The sequence below is a fragment of the Mirounga angustirostris genome, unplaced genomic scaffold (assembly GCF_029215605.1).
Source record: "Mirounga angustirostris isolate CCGP_5_RB_7025 unplaced genomic scaffold, mMirAng1.0.hap1 SCAF_4, whole genome shotgun sequence".
Taxonomy (NCBI): Eukaryota; Metazoa; Chordata; class Mammalia; order Carnivora; family Phocidae; genus Mirounga; species Mirounga angustirostris.
The window spans coordinates 180,260,144-180,281,431 of NW_026991712.1; the positions used below are offsets into that span (position 1 = coordinate 180,260,144).

At 42.6% G+C, this 21,288-nt stretch overlaps 1 protein-coding gene across 2 annotated transcripts in view; it reads right to left on the reverse strand.

Annotated features, from left to right (window-relative positions):
- KAZN (kazrin, periplakin interacting protein) overlaps positions 1-21,288 on the reverse strand; it is a 1,036,128-nt gene that overhangs the window by 950,035 nt on the left and 64,805 nt on the right. The window contains exon 2 of one of the 2 annotated variants that reach the window (XM_064589898.1): positions 12,619-12,694. The exons of the other annotated variant lie outside the window; for it this stretch is intronic. Within the exon in view, the coding sequence (XP_064445968.1) occupies positions 12,619-12,652 (34 nt within the window). The 5' untranslated portion in view covers positions 12,653-12,694. The remainder of the gene's footprint in view (positions 1-12,618; positions 12,695-21,288) is intronic. 2 annotated transcript variants of the gene reach the window in all.

Consider the following 21,288-nt stretch of genomic DNA (forward strand, 5'->3'; position numbering starts at 1 on the left):
ATGAAAACATACTGGTTGATTTCCTGCAGTGGTATGCCAGAGCCAGCTCTTACCAGACTGCAATTACTACATGTTCAGGAATTTTGTAAGCCGGTCGTTAAGCACAACGCTATGAATTTGCAATTAAATAAATTACATTAAAAACAAAGATAGTAAGTACTCACAATGCTTTACTTCCTAATGATTTTACTACATCTTACGGTTTATCTTTGTTCTTGAAGTTATTTATTTTATGTGTGTGGTAGAAATGCTGTTTTCCAACTCCATGCTCCGTAACATTACACTAGTAGCTTGAAATCAGTCACAGTTGGAGTATGTACACCACAGAAATTGGCAAATGCTATAAATCAGGCCCTCCCCCTGCACCTCACTCCTTCCACCAAGAGCTAACTGTTAACATTACCAGCACAGCACTGACTTCATCAGATGTGTTAAATAACATGTTATTTATGCTTCCCTGTTCTTGTTTCTTTGCCCCCACCCTACACCACACATCATGAACACATGTAGACACACAAACGCCATGTCTCCACCTACCCCAGTCTCTCCTATTTGTTGGCACATCGTTATCCTGGAATATACTCTACTCTTCCCCTTTCTTCCTAAATAAACTCCAGGATATACAATTCAAACCCCATGTCACTGGGCTTCCAATAATAATTTTACCTCAGTTTTCTTGTCTATAGAATGGGAGGGTTAGATAAGAAAATCTCAAAGGCAGTATAAAGAATTGGGCACCCTTAGTTTTAATGTTCATTAAACACCCTAAAACACTTCACAGTACCAACGTAGTTAAAATCCTCTTTTGTTGAGCATGAAGCAGAGGCCAATTCTGTCCTCACTGCCTAACTCTACTATGCAATCATCATGTATGTAACCTTAGCCAAGTTACCAACCATTGTATGCCTCATTTTCCACACTGATAAATTCACCACTGTCATTGCCATGATCACTGTCCTCAGCGCTGTCCACTGGTTCATCTCTACTGTGAAGCAATGCTATTTTAAAGAAAATTCCAAAGATGATTTAAAGAGGATTTTAAAAAATGAAAGGATCAAAAAGCAGCAACAAAAATACACATGCAATCATAACTACATGGTAGTAATGATCTCAGAAATGGGATTTACCTTAAGTACAATAAAACCAACACTAAACAGATCAACAAAAATCCTAAATAATCATTTAGTAGAATGAGCATTAACTCTTTGAAAGAACCTTCTATTGGGCAAGGGCACATACAAGCAAAATTGTCTACTGACTCAAGCACAAGCTGAGAAATACACATGTGAGCCTAAGGTTCAAAGGCTGAGGCAAGCAGGGACCTCTGATCCCGCCCCTGGATTTAAGTCAGCCCACTTCTGAAGGAAGTTCCATGAGTACCACATGCTGACGGCCCAAAGCAGGACCTGTTAGGGAGAGATGACACAGTTATACCAGAACAAGTATGAACCAGGATGGGCTCAGACTCTAGCTACTCTCCAGTGCTCTGATCTGAAACCAAAACGCTCACCCCGTAACGTCAGACTGGGATAAAGCATTACTGATTCAAATAGGAAAATTTACCACCTGAAAAAAGGAAATGCTCTCAATGAGGCAACCCAACTAGAAAAGGCATGAACTGTCTATAAGTATGGTGTTTTTCACTTTAACATAATCCGCAGGCCCAGGGCAGAGAATCCTAGCTGGTCTATAGCAAAGATAAATAACATTCATATTTTGCTCTTATGCAGAAATGAAACTAGGTTTGTGTAATGTGAAACATATAATTTGGGCGCCTTTTTCAAGAAAAAAAAAAAAATTCAAAGTTACAAATTCAAAATGAAGTTGAAAGTAAATATTTGTTCAGAATGAAAAAAAAGAAATCATCACAGTTTAAAAATCATTTTCGGGCGCCTGGGTGGCTCAGTTGGTTAAGCGACTGCCTTCGGCTCAGGTCATGATCCTGGAGTCCCTGGATCGAGTCCCGCATCGGGCTCCCTGCTCGGCAGGGAGCCTGCTTCTCCCTCTGACCCTCCCCCTCTCATGCTCTCTCTCTCTCTCTCTCATTCTCTCTAATAAATAAATAAAATCTTTAAAAAAAATAAAAATAAAAAAAATAAAATGTTTAAAAAAAAAATCATTTTCAAAAACTGGCCAATACCACAAGTTCAGAAAAATCTGGAAAAGCAACATGATAATACTGTTATCAACTAACTTCCTAACGTACCTCCATAATCCTTCTTCTCCTACATATTTGGACTACTTTCTCCCTGGCTGACTCCACCTTTGATAGTGATTTTATAGTATTTTCTATCAAGAATATAAAATATAAAAATAAGGCAATTTGTCCTGCAGAGTGGTTGATCAAAAAGCTGGGGGTAGATTAAGGATGGCTACAAATTCTCACCACTGTCTTCCTTCCCTTGAACCTTGAATGCAGCAAAACTAGCACGGTGTGTTTGCCCCGTCCAGGCCTAACTAATGAAGACTCACAGTTTCTGCTTCCTTCCTCCGAGGACTTCCCTCTTGGGAGCTGGTCACCATGTCATGACAAAGCTCAAGTAGCCACCCTTCTTGAAGAGGTCAGCAGGGGAGGAAACTGAGGGCCCCGGCCAACAGCCTCAGCTGAGCTCCCAGCTGACGGCCAGCACCAATACCAGTGAAGCGAGACTATCTGGGACTTTCCCGCCATCTCAATATCTCAGCTGAAATCCTGCAAAGCAGAATAACCATCTGGCAAACCATAGGACACTGAGTAGTGTTTTAAGTCACCAAATCTTTGAGTAGTTTATTATTCAACAATACTTGTTTTCTTCCCAGCGTTTTATTATAAAGAAAAGTTGAGGGGTACCTGAGTGGCGCAGACGGCTGAGCGTCCGACTCTTAGTTTTGGCTCAGGTTGTGATCTCAGGGTCACAAGATGGAGTGCCACACTGGGCTCTGTGCTCAGCGTGGAGTCTGCTTGAGATTCTTTTTCTCCCTCCCCCTCTGCCCCTCCCACTGCTCGCATGCTCGCTCTCAAATAAATCTTTTTTTAAAAAGTTGAAAGAACTATATAGTAAACACTCATATCCACGTCTTTGACTCTATAATTAACATTTTATTATACTTGCTTTATCATATTACCTATCCATTTGTCCATTCATCTCATCTTTTACGCATTTCAAAGTTGTAGACATGAGCACACTCACTCCAAGCACTTCAGCATGCATATCATTAAGACGTTTTTCTTTGAGGTAAAATTTACATAAAACATAATAAATCTTAAGAGTACCATTTTGAGTTTTGACAAGTGCACACACCTGTGAAACCCAAACATCTAACAAGACCTAGAACATTACCAACTCTCAGAAAGTTCCCTCATGTCCCTTCTTAGTCAATCCCGCACCACATGGGGAAACCACTCTTCTTTGTTTCTACCCGAGGTTAGCTTTACCAGTCCAGAACTTAACAAACAGCAAATTATACAATATATTCTCTTCTGTATCTGGCTTTTTTCACTCAGCATAATATTTATGAGATTCATTCATGATGTTGCATGTGTCAGGAGTATGTTTCTTTTTATTACTGAATAGCATTCTTTTGTATAAATATACCACAATTTGTTTATCCATTCTCTTGTTGATGGACATCTAGGCTGTTTCCAATTTGTGGCTATTATGAATAAAGCTGCTATGGATGCTCTTGCGTAAGTCTTTCTGTGGACGTATGTTTTCAGTTCTCTTGGGTCGACACATAAGACTGGAATCGCTGGGTCAAAGAGTAGATGTATGCTTAGCTTTATAAGAAACTTCCATGCCTTTTTCTGAAGTGAACTTCGTTTTTTATTACCGAGGGTTCCTTTCAGCTTCACATCTTGTTATTGGCGATGCCCCATCTTTAACACCCTCTCTGCAGTTTCTCACTCAGCGTTTTTTGTTGCCAGGAAAATGCTTCAGAGGACTCCAGCCATTTGATCTGCCTAGGCATGTCCCGCCTGGGGCCATGGCAGCTAGCCCAGCTGCCACGTCCTCTCCAAAGATGGGGGACAAGATGGCCATGAAGTCTGGGTCAACCATGCTATCCTCCAATCCTTGGAATCGAAGATGAGTCTAAATGCTTGATGAGTTCACCAGGGGCCTGTGGTTGCTGGGTGACTTAAAATTTTATTTCTTTGCTAGTATTCTCCCTTCTCCCTCCCTGTCTTCCCAACTAGCATATAACCTCCCCTGAGAGCAGAACCTTGCTTCTCTCATTCCCTGCTTTATCACCACCACTTAAAATAGTGCCCAGAAGAGAGTAGGAACTGAATGAACAAATGGATGAATGAATGAATGGCTAGCCCCATTTCTACTTTGCAACCCAACCCTGAAGAACGTACTTCTATACTGGCCTGTTGCTATGTGGACTATGCCAGAGGCCCCTTGTTGGTCAGAACTTCGTGCCTCCTGCATAGCAGTTACTTGGTCTGACACTTCTTTCTGTGATTCCACCTGAGGAGTGAGAAGCCTTCTCGGGCATAGACTTTATCTATTTCAGCTGTGTAACCGCATGGAATGTGCTTTGGGCATAGTAGGTGCTCAGTCACCTAGGTCTCTTCTTACCACATACACCAAGGGTTCTTAACCTGAGGACCCCCAGATTGCAGGAGGAGCCTGAACCGCTGAGATCACCTGCAAAATGTCTTCTTCCATGTATTCTTTAGGGCGAGGAATTTAACACATTCTCAGAGGAACTTGTGACCCAAAACATGTTACGAAATCACTGAGGTAGATTTGGACAAAAGCTACTTTTGCTTCCCTTCATGTATGAAGGATTTCTGGCAGAGCCTTTGCTCACCAAGCTCATTTCCCTATTATATGCCATGCTATATGCTCGTCGTCCTGGGTATGCAGCGCATTTCCATTACATCATAATTATTTAACAAAATCCCCACTGCTGAAAAGTTAGACCACTTCCAATTTTTCACTATAAACAACACTGGGATGAACATCCTATCCTTACCAAGTTGTCTTTATTCACCTCTTCCATTCTTTTCTTAGAAGAGATTCTAAGAAGTGGAATTACTAGTCAAAAATACACATGTACTGATGCTCAAGCCACTTTCTGGGGCGTTTTTTGAATATACACTTCTACGCATAACATAATGAGAGAAACACTGCCCTTTCTCTCAATGATTCCAGTAAGGACCAGCCCATTTTCCATTTCCTCAAGGCTTACTGGACTACCTGATCAATAATCCAAAGAAAGGCAACCTAAGACAAGTCATTTCTATGACCACTCCCTAAAGGTACTGAGGCTGGGCTAAGCTTGAGCTTGCATTTCCCTCTCCTTGCTACTCTCACCCTCCACCCTTATGACCCAACCCATGCATCACATTAGGTTTGGGTTTTTATGTTTTATTTATTCGAGAGAGAGAGAGAGAGCGCGTGCGCATGCGAGCAAGGAGAGGGGCAGAGGGAGAGAGAGAATCTCCAGCATACTCCCCACTGAGCAAGGAGCCTGATGCAGGGCTTGACCTCACGACTCAGGAGATCATGACCTGAACCGAAACAAGATTCGGACGCTTAACACATCCCAGGTGCCCCCACATTAGGTTTTGAAAAGGAAAGAGGAGATCCAAAATGAAATATACTTCTGTAATATAAAGTTACTTCTGAAATATAAATGAAGATGCATTCGTTCTGTAAGGGCAGAGAGAAAAGATAAATGAGTATACTAAGATATCAAGAGAAGAAAGGAGGTACCCATGAGCAGGAAGGGCATTCTGAGGCAGCCTGCTCTCGCTGAAGGGTAGAAGCTGGGCCACAGACCACTGGAACAGAGCCCACGGCTCTCCCTCCTGCCTGGAGACAGCCCTGGCCCTACTAGAGTTCTTCTGGGTCCACTGTTTTCACCCAGTTACAACTGCAGTCAATCAGCTGCTAACAATTCCTCTAATTATTCTCCAAGACATGGGAATCAGCATTGAAGTGGGAACCCAGCAAAGCAGGCTCACAGCCCTCTATCTCTGCTTATAACGTTGGCCGAGCTGCTGTCTCTCTCCAGGTCAGTCCTCTGGTTTGCAAAACAAGAAGGTCCCACCCAATAATGTTTAGAAAAGGGATGTTTGAGTCAGCAGTAATTACTACACAGTCACAGAGGCCGTGTATCACAGTGTCTCCAGAAGTATCCACAGTTATACAGCATGCTTTCACGGGAGCCTCTCTGGACTATGGGGCTGGCAGAAGAGACTCTTTAACTGCCCTGACCCTCTCCTTCTTCCATGCACTGGAGGGGCAAGTTTGCACAAGAACCCATAAATAAGACCTCGACTTTTGTCACAGGTTCAAGGTCCATCTGCCTCTTCGCAGGTTCCCTCTCATCACTGTGTTGCGTGGCCTGCTTATTAGTACAGCTTGGCACTTGACCGAGCCCCAGAACTGCAGCAATCTATAGAACGTTTATTCTATAAATGTGTTCTATTTTTCTATTTTAGAATGTTTATTCTATAAATGTTAAATGTGGCAGCAAATCTTTTGGCACTCTTCCTGTTAAGAGGTAGGGCTCTGTGCCTCCCCTTGAACCTGGGCCACCTTGTCACTGCTTTGACCATTAGAATATGGCTAAAATGACAATACGGAATTTCTAAGGCCAAGTAGCCATTTCTCAACCTCTTGTATTCATTATTGCCTCCCTAAAAGGCCTTTTCAGACATTCTTTTTTCCCTAATCACTTCCCCACTTCTGTAACATTTTAATTATACATATATATTTCTTATACTGCATTTGTATCTATTTTTTTTAACATAAAGAGACTAACATTTTTTCTTCCCCATGGACCAACTTTTGCCCCCGGAGGACAATATCACGTCTGTTAAAATGCACGGGCTAGGTCATAAAAGGCCATGCAGCTTCCCCTCGGTTCTCTGGAAACTCTTGTTCTTGAAGTCTTTGGATGCCATGTATGAAGTCTCACTACCCTGAGGGCTGTCATGCTGGAAGACCAGCTAGAAAAACAATACAGACAGAAAGATGCCCAATGAGCCCAGCTATGCCAGCTATCTGTCGTTTGAATCTTCTGGGCCCATGTGATGAAGAAGTCTGTGAGAGAACCCCGGCTCCAGCTGCTGTCTGCCTACTATCACATAACAGATCCCAAGCTGGACTCACCCAGACCAGCCAATCCCCAGAACCAGAGAGATCATATCAAATAAATTATTATTGCTGTTTAAGCCACTATGCTCTGAGATGCTTTGTTACTCAACAGCAGGTAACCAGAGCATTTACAATATACCAAAAGTTACCCAAAGAATTCAACATTTATTCATTCATTTCATCTTCACAACACCCGATGAGGTCAGTATATACATTTCATAGATGGATTCAATTCTGGCAACTCATCCAGGGAGAAGTGGAAGGCTACACATTTCTTAGGAACCATTGCTCTATAGTTTCTTCTGGCCGTAACCTTCTTTGGTTCTTCTACCTACCATGATGCCTGTTTACACATTATTGTATTCAATAAGCACTTATTCATCAGTATATTCTGGGTACTATGCTGAGCATTCAGGATATGAAGATGAAAATCATAGTCCCTATAACTCAAGGAACTTGCAATCTAACAGAGGGATGAAAATATCAATTTGGTGTGGTAAGAACTATGATAAATATAAGCACAGAAGGCTATGGATCACACAAATAGGGACCCAATCCAAAATGGGGGTCAGAAGGCAGTGAAGGACAGGGAAGCCTTCATGGAAAATGTAACTTTTAACCTGAGAAAAGACAGGGGTGGATATTACAGCAGAACAATAGCCGTGCAAAGTCAAGAAAGAGTCAAGTGCGTTCAGGGAACTGCCAGTGATTTTCAGGAATCTGGGCATGTGTGAGGGGAGAGGAGGTGCAAGGTGAGTACCTCATCCTGGTTTGCCTGAGACTTTCTAGATTTTAAAATGGACGGCCTCACATTCTATGAAGGCCCTCAGCTGGTCACCCCAGGCACCCCAGGCTCCACCCCAGCGGAGCACAGAATGTGGGAGATGGAGTAGAAATTGATGAGTGGCAGCTAGGTGGTAGTGAGTCTTGCAAACCATGCTAAGGCAATTTTAACTTTATCCCCAGGATAAATAGGAGATGATGAAGAAACATATGCAGGTCCAGTGATTTGATTACTTAAGAGAGAACTGGAGTTGAGCCAGAGCTGAACCCGAGAACTACTCCATGTATTTTGAACACAACTGTCTCTTCACTTCCCTACTGAAGCTCAGGAAACCTTTTAAACATCATGGGATGTTTGCAGACACAGAACTAGATGCCTGCCTGCACTCCCTGGCTGACACAGAGCCCAGAATCCTGTGGAAGAAACCACAACTCTAGTCCACAACTCCTTCTCCACTGTACACTGCCACATCTCCAACCTTCAATAAAGAAAAAGAAAAGAACCCAACAAAGACCTTCCTTGACCCCATGTTCCTCTTCAGCCACCATCCTATTTCTCTGCTATCCTGTATGGAAAAAAATTGCTCTGATAACTGTCCATTCCTGCTCTAACCAAATCCTCACATCCACTTCTCTTTTGAACTTCTGAGAATCAGTCTTTTACCTTGAAATTGGCCCATTTTATACCTTTGTTAGATTTATTACTAGGTATTTAATACTGTATACCACGTCACTGCAAATGGCAAGATTCCATTCTTTTTGATGGCTGAGTAATATTTAATTGCATATGAATGTGTGTGTGTGTGTGTGTATATACCACATCTTCTTTATCCATTCATGTGCCTTCTGTGTTATAGATTCCCTTCAAGCAGTGTTTTAGTTTAATGGCTTGGGTGTCATATTTTCTTGTCGTTAAGTTCAAAATATTTTCTAATTTCCATTATGATCTTTTCTTTCATTTGTAGATCGGTATATAGTATATTGTTTAACTAACAACTGCAGAATACACATCATTTTCAAGAACACACAGAACCTTTACTAAAATAAAACAAATACTTGGCCATAAAACATACCTCAGCAAATTTCACTGGATTGAAATTATAACAAAATATATTTTTTGGCCACAGTGAAATTAAGCAAGAAATCAATAATACACAATTACGGCTGAAGATTTTAAGATACTTCTCTCTGTATTTGATAGAACACTCAGACAAAAAATGAGGAAACTTAACTCCTAAGCATTTGGAAATTTCTAGTTATCTTTTTTTATTGATTTCTTTGACTGTGGTCAAAGAATATATTTTATATAATTTCAATCCAGTGAAATTTAGGAACAAATTCAGATTCGTTATATATTCCTGCTGAAAAACTCTTTATCACTATAAAACATTCTCTTTTTGTCTAGTAATATTTTCATCTTAAAGTCTATTTTGTCTGGTATTAGCAATACACCAGCATTTTTTGGTTAGGATTCTGATGGTATATCTTTTTCCACACTTTTGTATTTAGTTTTTCAATGTCTCCACCTTTAAGGCATATTTCTTATAAGCAGTATACAGTACCTTTTTAAAATCTAGTCTGGTAATATTAGCTTTTAATTGGAATATTTAGTCCCTTTATACTTAGTGTAATTCTTGATACACTGGAGTTAAAACTACTTTTTCACTATTTGTTTTATATGTCTCCTCTATTTATTGTTCCATTTTTATTATGGTTTCTTGTCTTCTTTTGAATTACTCAAGTATTTTTTATTATTTTACTTTCTTCCTTCCATCAGATTCTTATTTATATACTACTTCAGTATTGTTTTAGTGCTTACCATAGAGATTGCAATACGTATGCTTACCTTATTAAAATCTACCTATATTTAGACATTACCATTTCTTGGACAATGCCAGGACCTTCTAACACTTTAACTCTATTTGCCTATCCTTGCCTTTTGTGGCTACTTCACCATGTATTTTAATTACATATATTTTAAACACCACAAGGCATGACTACTATTATTGAATTTGACAGATTTCACTCAGATTTACCGTAACTATACCCTTTCCAATTCTCCCTAGATAACCATGCTTCCATCCAGAAGCACTTTCCTTTTGTCTTAAGTGTTACTTTTAGTACAGTTCATTTTTTGTTTACTGAAAAAAATTTATTGTATCTTAATTTCTTAAAGTTTCTTTGTTTTGTTTTGTTTTTTCCAAATATAGGATTGTAGGTTGGCATATATTTCTTTCAGTAAAGATGACATTCTATTGTCTCCTACCTTCTATCATTTCTGCTTAGGAATTGGCTATTGGTCTTATTGTTGCTTCTTTGAAAGTAATGTATCTTTTTTCTCTTGATACCTTTAAGATGTTCTCTGTATTTGGTTGTCAACAATTTTTTTAATCCAAACTTGCTTTATTTTTTTTTATTATGTTATGTTAGTCACCATACAGTACATCATTAGTTTTTGATGTAGTGTTCCATGATTCATTATTTGTGTATAACACCCAGTGCTTATTACAACATGTGCCCTCCTTAATACCCATCATTGGGCTACCGCATCCCCCCACCCCACCCCAAAACAATGAGATTGTTTTCCAGAGTCCATAGTCTCTCATGGTTCATCTCCCCCTATGATTTTATTATGATGTGACTAGAATGGTTTTATTTCTATTCATCTTGAGGTTTGTAGAGTTTCTTGAAATGGGGCCTTGATGCTTTTGATGAGTATAAAAATTTTTTCAGTGTTTCCTTCAAATATTGCTTCTGCTCTATTCATTCTCTTCTCTATTACTATGATTGAATTTACACGTATGATTTCGGTGTGTCCCACATGTCTTTTAAACTCTTTTCAGCATTTGTCAATCCTTTGTTCTACCTGCACTTCACTCTGAGTATTTTCTACTCACCTCCCTTTCAGTGTACTAATCCTCTTTTCTACTGTGCCTAAACTACTATTAAATTTATCTATTGAATTCTTAACTTCAGTTATTTTATTTCTAAGGCACAGCATTTCCATGTACTTTTTTTTTTTTTATAAACTCTACTTCTTTGGTAAAATTCTTCAGATTCTCTTCTATTTTCTTGAACAGAAGAACCATAGTTATTTGAAAGTCTGTGTTGAAAACATATTTGGATCACCCATAGGTCTGTTTTTCTTATGATTTTTAGTCATTTGGTCCTATTTCCTATGATGTGGGGTAATTTATTAAATGCCAGACATTGTGAATATAAAAACTGTAGCAGCTCCACTGAACTGCTAAAGCTCCTGCTTACCTCTTTAATCTTTTAGCATTTGTTTTGCACTTGTTTTCTGAGTCTTGCCCCACACACGTGCAACTTAAGAATTTGACAATTGCATCAATGTGAAATTGCAATAGATTTTTTAGCTCATTATTCTGTGATTTCCTCCTTTCTAGGATATTAGCTCTTCAAGTCCCAACTGTCTTGGCACAAAAAAATTGTAACTCCTTTCCCCTCATGCTGTCAAAACTGCTATAACTCCAGGTCATCTCTTTCTGCTGAACCTCTATTGCCCTCCGCTGTGAATCAGCAAATGCCTGAGTGGGGAAAGCAGAGATAAATGCAGGACTCATCTGAATGAGATTTACTTCTCTCTCAAGGATTTGGTTTCTGAAGTCCTTGTTACCGTGATTGCTCTCTGATATCCTCACAGAGATTTTTTTCTTCTCTTTTTGGTGCATTTTGTCTGGTTTTATCGTTGTTTCGGAGGGAGGGGAGACTTAATCTCCCCAAGCTACTCCAATGGAATCAGAAGTTCTATATTACTTCTTTAAAACTTCAGAACAATCCTATGCAATAATTATCCTCACTTTCCAGAGGAGGAATTGAGTCATAGGGGCTTTAAGTTATTTCACAAGAAAAAAACATCAAAACAGGAGTGCTGAGTTATATTTCAAGTTCCATGTTCTTTCCAATCTACCATTGATACCTCATCCCCAGCTCTCTTCGGATAACATCCAGAACAAAGGAACTCGGCTGAAAAACAAGGATAAAGGACAATTTTTCTGTACAGTAAGATTCCCTCCTCTTTCCACCTCCTCTCTGATCCTCACCAACAATAGAGAGCCAACCTGTATTTCTGAAGTGGGAAACTGCTGAATAATTCATAAGACAGGAGGGCTCCTAGCTCAACTCAACCTTGGATGAATTGTCTTTGTGGCCTTACTGAGATGAAGAAAAATATTTTCCTTGTGCAGTAAATGTGGTTCAAAGAGAGGATTCATTAAGGAAGATGCAATTTAAACACATACGTTTTTCTGACTAGTACCGCACTTTTAAAGGAAGGTGATGCTTAATAGAGTAGAGACGCTTTCATCTCTCTGCATACTGACTTCCTAAATTTAAAAAACACACAACATTGCCATGAACATTTTAAGGAAGATAGGTGGATGCATCCATACACACTTCATTTTAAGTGTCTGTCCTTAAAAAGGCATCTGTTATTGACTGTAATAGTGTGAGTCATAACAAAGACATTTATATTCATGTAGATCTAATCTACACTTCCACAGGTGTCCAAGTGTAATGTACAATCGCCTAATGAACCCTTAAAATAAAATGCTGCCAATGAGAACTGAGTTTGCCTCTCCTATAAAGAAAATGAAACCATCAGGCTGGCAAATAGGAACTTCAGGATCCTAGATATTTTTAATATGATGGCTTTCCCAGTACAATTTCTGCAGGGAATAATATATAGGAAAATAATGTTTCTCATTTGTGATTACATTACCATATGGAGTAATTTTTCTTGACGGGGAGGTCATTTCATCTGATGAGTTCTTGAACAGTGAAATGGAAGCTTGGTTCTATGACAGCAAAGGATAGATTGACTTATTAAAACGGTTACATTATGGATCTTTATTAGTCTATTTCACATTGCTCCCTTATAAGATCAAAAGCATGAATGCATTTGGCAAGTCCATCAGGAAATATTAGGGATAAAAATTAGAATGGTCATTATTACAAATGGGAAAATCATCTGGAAACTAAGATTCTAAAGGCCGACTCGAAGAAGTCTCACAAAGATGTAATTTGGAGAGCAGAACAGATGGGATGTGAGTATTAATGGGGGAATCAGCCTCATAAGATCAACAGCCAAAGTTTTAGAAAATTCACTCAGGCATCTGAATTCAGGACAGGTTGCAATGGACTGAACAAAATTAATTGTCCTGGACATCTAAACCCAGAGGAAAAATGACCCAAATCTACGAGAGACTTCAAAAGCACTCTGAGAAATGCTGCTTTTTCATCAAAACACCTTGCAAAATTTGTGCTTATTGTGAATCTGCTCATATTTATCCCCTTTGATTTATTTTCATTCAGCCGGTCTCCCTTTGTTGTGCCAGAACCATAAAAATGCTTTGACATGATTGGTGCTCCCATGGAGTTCATGGTCTGGTGGGTGAGGGAAACAGATGAATCAATATTAACAGCCTGATGGTGTGCGTGTGGTGAGGCCTATTAAAAAAAAAAAAAAAAGGAATGATCATTTATTTATTCATCAATATTTAGTAAGTACCTACTATATGCCAAACTCTGCTCTCAGCACTGGGGACACAAAAGTGTCCTTGGGTAGCTATAATTTTAGTAGAAGGGACATATGATAAACAAGCAAATAACTACATAAGCAGAGTCCACATTATAGTTCAAGCTCCAAGGAAGTACAGTGAAGTATCCACATGTAGCTCTTCTCTGCATCACACTCTTCTAAAACTCAGAGGAAAGACTGGACCCTCACCCCAGGGATATCTCAAGCTCCTTCTGTTTCCAAGTGCTCTTAGAACAAAGAGACCTTTTTCATGTGCATAGTCTGGGCTGTGATGAAGTCACCCTGGGTTCTCAACAGTGACCTCAGCATGCAACACAATTGATTCCCCAGCATCCACCACCTGCCTTTCTGAGAAAGTGGCAAAGCTCCTCAAAACACACTGGGAGGCAGGACAGGGCTGCTGACTCAACCTCTAGCCTGAATGGTGCTCTATGGTCTATCCTCCTATTGTAGCTTCCCGTTGTCAAATCTATAAGGACAGAGTCCCTGTTTTCCTTATTACCAGATACCTAAAAGCTAGCACAGTGCCTAGAATATGGAACATATTCAATGAATACGTGGTATATAAATGACTCCAACAACAACGACATAATGGAGTAAGAAGCGTGCCAAGAGCTGGTCTATCAGTTTTCTGCAGCTGCCATAACAAATTACCACCAACCGGGCAGCTGAAAACGGCAGCAATCTATTCGCTCACAAGTCTGGAGGCCACGAGTCCCAAACCTGGAAGGACCTTGCTCCCTCTGGGAACTCTACAGGAGCACCCGTCCCTTGCCTCTTATGCTTCTGGTGGCTCCAGTTCCTTGACTTGTAGCTACATACCTCCAACCTTTGCCTTCATGGTCACATTGCAAACCCCCTCCCCCCGGCTCGGTCAAATCTCCCCTGCATGTCTCCTATAAGGACACTTGTCATTGAATTTAAGGCCCACCCAGATAATCCAGGATGATATCTCCATCTCCAGACCTCCAGACCCTTAACTTAATTGCATCTTCAAAGACCCTTTTTCCAAATAAGGGCACATTCACAGGTTCCAGGAATTAGATGTGGGCAGATCTGTAATGGGGCATCATTCAACACACAATAGCTGGCCTCTGTGAACTGGAATTGTAAGTGGTTCCCTACATGGATATCAAACTTTCCCTAAATGGTAAGAGGGGCTCACTGTGCCTAGCCTGTTTGTATAAACACTATGGCTTATTCTGAATACCTACTTTCCTTCTGGGAGCCTAGAATTTTGGTACATGCCAGGCAGAGAATACCTATGTAACCATCCCCCAATAAAACCCTAGACACTGAGTCTCTGATGGGCTTCCCTGCTAAAACACATTTCATTCACACTGTCACAATTCAACGCCGGAGGAATAAAGCACATCCTGTGTGACTCCACTGGGAGGGTACTCTTGGTAGCTTGTGCTGGGTTTCCACAAGTCTTCGCCCCATGCACCTTCTCCCTTTGCTAATTTTGCTTTTAGACCCTTTTACTATAATAAGTCACAGCCATGAGTACCACTATATGCTGAGTCCTGTGAGTCCTAACAGATCATCAAACCTGAGAGTGGTCTTGGGGACACCTGACACGGGGGACATGTAGGGCACCAGGGAAGGCTTCCTCAAGAAGGTAGTGTTTGAGCTGAGAGCTAGGATGATCACGCAGCTCAAGGGTGGCAGGGCCAGTGCTGAAGCTCAGTTTCCTCTTCTGCAAAATGGGGGTGTATCAGTCAAAGTTGGCAGGAAACCCATGGTACACTCAAACTGAGTTACAGGAGGAGAGTTTAACAAAGAGAGGACACATAAGAGCATGGTCAGGATTTAAACAACAAAGAATAAGGCAGTCCCCTTGGGCTAACAATGGTGGAAAACTGAACCACCCAAAGGCCCGAAGGCAAGGACAGAGTGGTGACCAGGATGCAGAAAAGGCAGCTGTACAGAAGGGATACCTGACCTGAGCCAGGGACCACAGTAACCTAGTCAGAGGGGAGCCAGGTAAACAGATACACTGACCTCACTCTCCTCCAATCCTCTGCCAGTCTCTATTGACCAAACCCAAATGGAAGGCTGAGAACAAGGAAGCCACTTGATGAGGTCAGCCTCCTAGAGCATAAAGCAGGGTGAGGAAGGGTGGACACTGGACATGGAGGGGCACATGGCAGACAATACCAGTCCTTACCTTCAGGAGGCTGGAGTAAAGATTAAGTAAGACTGTACGTGGAAGGAGAGAACTTCGCCCATTATGCAGAATGGTGTAAATGTCAAATCACTCTTTTACAGATGATCACGATGAAGAGGAAGGGGAGGAGGAAAAGGAGGAAGAGGAGAGGGAGGGGTGAGGAAATAGGGAGGGAAGAAGAGGAGGAGGAAAAGGAGGGAGAAGCTCCTGGAGAGCAAGAATTTCTTTACTGCTATGGTATCTGCAGCATCTAAGACAGTTCCTGGCATGCATAGACACTCAGTAAACATGTTAATGAATCATGTAAGGATTTGCCTACCCAGATTCTAAACCCTGACTCAACACAGGGACGTGGCCTTAGAGACACAGAACAACCAGTGGGAGACCTCAGCCAAAAACCTTCATTGTACAGGTGGTTAACTAGAGCCCAGAGAAGGCAGGCAACTTTCCCAAGGGTGCGTAGTACGTCAACGGAAGAGCTGAAGACAGTACCCAGACGTTCTGATTCCAGCCCAGTTCTCTTCCAGTATAACCAGGCTGCCTCCGAGGATGTCATCTGAGAAGTCCAACTTTGAGACTAAGGGATAGTTTGGTTCTGTCCCATCTCTCTCAGAGTAAAAGGCTCAGGGTCTGCCTTCTGAGCATGTCCGCTGATTAATCTTGGTGTTACAGAAGATCAGAGAACCTCTGGTAGTGTGGCTTAACCACCTGCCTGCCCTCTGTCAGCACTCAGCCCTGACTAACGGGCCAGCAGCAAGGGACAGCTGAACTCCTCTTAATTAAACAACAGTATTTGGGAGCATCCTCACACCTCTGGTTATTTCAAAAGCAGGGTGGCCTTTCACACAGGAACACAAGTGTGTTATTTACTGGAGGTTTCTTTAGTGCTTGCTGTCTTTTTCTACTTGAATTTTATTGTCTACTGAAATATTCTCTCTTCCCTTTGCACACGCCCCATCCACTCTGATTTAACAAAAGACAATTCTCTGTGATGCCGTATCTTTGGAAGCCATACTTTGTAAAATTCTTCCCCGATGAGCCAAAATGGAAATTCACAAGACACTCAGCAGACACGCATCCCTTAAATTTGAGAATCAAAACGTGACTTGGTCAGGTAATCCAGGCACGTGGCCATGAGTGTCATTCAAGCCCATATTGAGAATGTATTCATGTGTAACCACAAAAAGTGGGAGACCAATTGTATTAGTGACCCCATTCTTGACTCCCTGAATCCATGCCCTCTGAGCTCTGTCTGTGGTCCACCCATACACACGCCATCTGATTCTGATTCCACACTCAGCCCTGGGACTCGCTATGGCTGAAGCAGCATCAGCAAAGGTGGAGGAATCGGAGACTTGAAAGTCACATGCATGCTCCCACCTTTTCTCTTCTACACTCAGGCTTGCTCACTGCTATATCCCTGATAGGCCATGAGAGTACGCCTGAGCTGGCCTGGTGGAGGAGAGCTGAGCTATCTTCTGGCCTGAGCCATTCTAGATCAGATACCAGACAGCCTGCTCACAGCCATGTGAGGAGTTGAGCAGCAAGCACAAGAACCTCCCCGCTGAGCCCAGCTTCGATCACCCACCCGGAAGCAGGCTGAACAGATGCTTACTACGTGAAGGCACACAGTTTGGGGTAGTTTGTACAAAATACATCACACTTCACTTTCCCTCAAATCCATAAGGAGGTCTGAGTCAACACCGACATTCTCAGCTCCCATTACAATCACAGAATCAGAAGACCTTTACGCTAAAGTTCTCTTTTCTCATCATTGAGTATTTCGATTGCATTTGGTAGAAGATAAAACCCCACGAGAGAGCTAGAAGTGGCCTATTTGGATAAAAATTAGAGGCAGCCAGTAGGGAGGCCACGTCAGTAAATCAGAGAAGAAATAGGAAGTAGGCAAAGCCCCATACTCTTTGTCTTTTAAAGAAACCCCTTGTGAAGAAAGCACATTGGTCCTGCCACAAAAAACACCTTGCCATTTTGGTTAAAGAAAATGCAACGCCCTTGAAAAAGAATCATCTTGAGAGGTCATCTCACCCATCCCCCTGCCCCTAAGCAGAATTCCATCTGATCCATTGCAGACAGATAGAAGATGTTCCATCATGGCCCAGAGCCCACCTGTTCCGTTATCAAAGAGCAAATACTTGGGAGTCAGACCCTCTGGGTTCAAACTGCTGCTCTAGCATGCCCAGGCTATGTGAGCACAGGTGTGCCTCAGCCTGTCCTTCTGGTTGTCACAGATGAGATGAAGCATGGATGGGCTTAGCACATGACCTAGCATGTAGGGCACCCTCAATAAACATGAGCTATTACTAGCACTTGTCAACACTCCGCTAACGTTTAATGCCTTCATCATTCCCTCACAGATAGCACTTCCTCCCATCAGAAGAGAGACAAAGAGCAGATGGTATGTGGAATAATCCTTCTGCTGAAAAATCTAGAATATAATTATTTGACTTTTAAACCTTTTTTTTCCCTAAATATTCCTGGAATCTAGGACAGGAGTGACAAATGAACAGGAATGCTAATCCACTTAGCAGAGTGGAATTTTCCTTGGCATGAAATAAACCAAAGTTTACATCTGTCTTTGGCATTCACCAGCTGTATGCCTGTAGGCAAGTCACTTAACCACTCTGAGTCTTGGTTTCTTCTATAAAATGGGAGTTGCCCACAGGATCATTTTAAGAACCAGTAATTATCAACTAACATTGCCCTCCGTGTTTGAATTCAAAAGACAATGCCATGCGAAGTTCTCAAATCACCCATGGAGTCTACCTTAAATTATCTATCTGGTGTTGTCTCGCTTAGAGCACACGTGCTAGTCATCTTCCGTCATCCAACTGATGTCAAACAGAGCCTCAGCCTCGAGAACTGACCAGGTGGCAGGTGAACCAAGGTCTGAAGAATGCAAAGGATGAAGGCCCATGAAAAGCTGGGAGAGAGCATTCCAAGGAGGGGAAGAACAGGTGCAGAGAGCTGAAGGTAAGAGCAGGCTGTGTATGCTCACCACTGGGCAGGGAGGTCAGAGAGGCTAGAGAAGAGAGAGCAGGGACAAGAGGGGTGGGCAGTGCACCCAGAGTGGGGCCGGTGTAGGACTGAGCCGTCCCTCAGAGGGAGAGGAAAAGGCTTCGGGGCTGGCGAGCGGAGGAGACAAATGGTCTGACCTGCCTAATTTAGACAGGCTCACCTTGGTTGCTCACCGTGTGGAGAGCAGACTTTTGGGTGTGGGTGTGAACAAATGGAAACAGGGGGACTTCAAGTTGTGGAGTTTCTATAATCATCCAAGGAAAAATGAGGGTAACTGAAAGCAGACAAGAGCCATGGAGGTAGCGAGACATGACTGCATGTGGGGTATATTTTGAAGGTCGAGACACCAGGATTTGCTGTTGGGTTGGATGTGGGGTGTGAAGGAAGAAGAGGGATCAAGGACACCTCCTATAATTCTGGATTGAACATAAGTACCTGTCCTACCAGAGGGGCTTGGAAACTGCTCCTCCTCTTGCTCGAATGTTCTTGTGAAGCCCTGTATAGCTCCCTCCCTTTCCTCCTCCAGGTCTCTAGTCCAGTGCGACTCCATCAGTGAGGCCTTCCTGACCACCGTCCATAAAATAACCCTCACCCCCTCCCTTGCACTGCATTGTTTTTCTCCATGACCTGTATTCCTCTTTGGCGTACTGGATGTTATGTGTTTGTATATGGTCTGTCTTCTCCTGGATGAGTTTGCTAGGACTGCTGTAACAAAAACCACAGAATGAATGGCTTAGAACAATGGAAATGTATTGCTCCTAGTGCTAGGGGCTGGAAATTCAAGATCAAGGTATCATGAGGGTTGCTTCCTTCTCGGGGCTGGGAGAATCTGTTCCGTGCCTCTTGCCTTACTTCTGGTGGTTTATCTGACAATCTTTGGTCTTCCTTGGCTTCTAGAAGCATCGCCCTGATCTCTGCCTTCATGTTCACATGATGTTCTCCCTATGTGTGTGGCTTATGTCCAAATCTCTTTTTATAAGGACATCAGTCCTGTTGGATCAGGAGCCCACACTACTCCAGTAGATCTTATTTTAACTAATTATGTCTGCAATCTTATTTCCAAATAAGTTCACATTCTGAGGTACTGGAGATTAGGACTTCAACATATGAATTTTTCAGGGATACAATTCAACACATAATACCCCCAACTAGAATATAAACTCTATGAGGGCAGGAACCCATTTTTAGTTTTCTGCCACATCTCAAGTACTAGAAGACTCCCTAGAATATAGCATATGCCAAAGAAACACTGAATAAATGAGTGAAAAGAGAAGACTGGGGAAGGAGAATTTGTAGGCGTATACATCAAGTATCCCACTTTAGGCCTGTTGTTTGAGAGGCTTTTTAGAAATCCAAGTACAGATGTCAATTAAATTATTGACTACAGAATCTTGGCAGGCAGGTTATGCTGGGCTTGTAGAGATGGGAGCCGTCAGCAAGTGCCTGGCATTTAAAGCCATAAGACCAGATGAGACCAACTGGGGAGAGAGCATCCACAGGGCAGGGGTCGGGAGAGAGGGATCCAGGACGGCCCAACACTCCAAGTTCAAGTGGAAAAGAAGGAGCCAGCAAAGGAGACTGGAAAGAAGAGGTGAGCAGGTCAGAGAGAAACAGAGCAGTCCAGTGTCTCATAAGCAGGAGAAGAAAGCATTTCAAGGAGGATGTGATCACCTGGGTGAAATGCTGCTAGGAGGTCAGGTAGAAGGACTGACCATAGAATTTGGCAAAATCAAGGTGATCGGTGGTCTTGACAATGGGGACAAGACCCGACCAGAAGGGTCTGACAAGAGAATGAACGATAAGGAAGTATGGTGGAATCTTTTGAGGAATTTGGCTATAAAGGGTGAAGGGAAGGCAGGATCTGAATGAGTCAGATTTTGGCAGATGGGGGCAGCTAGGATTAAAAGGGTGGGGAGAGACAGTAGCTCCTCATGGCTTCCAGCCCATCTTATATCTCAGGGATCCACAAAACAAGCTCCGAAGACCTGGTATTCCCAGACCTCTCAAACCCAGCAAGCCTGCCTTGCTCCTGGCTCAGGAAAGTCAGAGGCCACTTGCTCGAGGCTGCCTGTCAGATGACCTCAGGAGTGGCCTCGAAGGCATCCTACCAGGCGAATCGGAAGTCCCAGGATGCCCTCCAAGATGATCCTTTCTCAGCAGCCCCAGCCGAATACCTGCAGGGCAGCAGATGCTCCGGAGCCATGAACCACCACTTAAGAGTTTAGAACTGGGCTCTCACACTAGTCATTTTCTCCACAAGGAATCACAGCAAGAAATAAATGCCCTGGGATAGTGGAGCTGGGGGCCAAGAGTGAGGACCGAGGGCCAGCAGCCCCGGGAAAGGCGCTGCTCAGAGACCAAGAGAGGAGTCTCCGGCCCGGCTCCATGGTTTCCATGGTTTCCGCCCCTGCTGCCTTGGGGACCAGTGATGCACAGCTCTGTGCAGGGGAGCACTGGGAAGGCGCCATGTGCCACACCCCACCTTACCCCTCCCAAAGCTGCCAAGAGGCCTGTGTTTCAATGCCAAGGTCACAGGCCCATCTGTGCCTGAGGCTGTGTAGGACAAAAGAAGCACCGGCCTTGGCAGGTGCAGGGTCCCAGCTGCATCTGTTCTTGGTGGCTGAGATCAGCTCTATTCCTGCTGG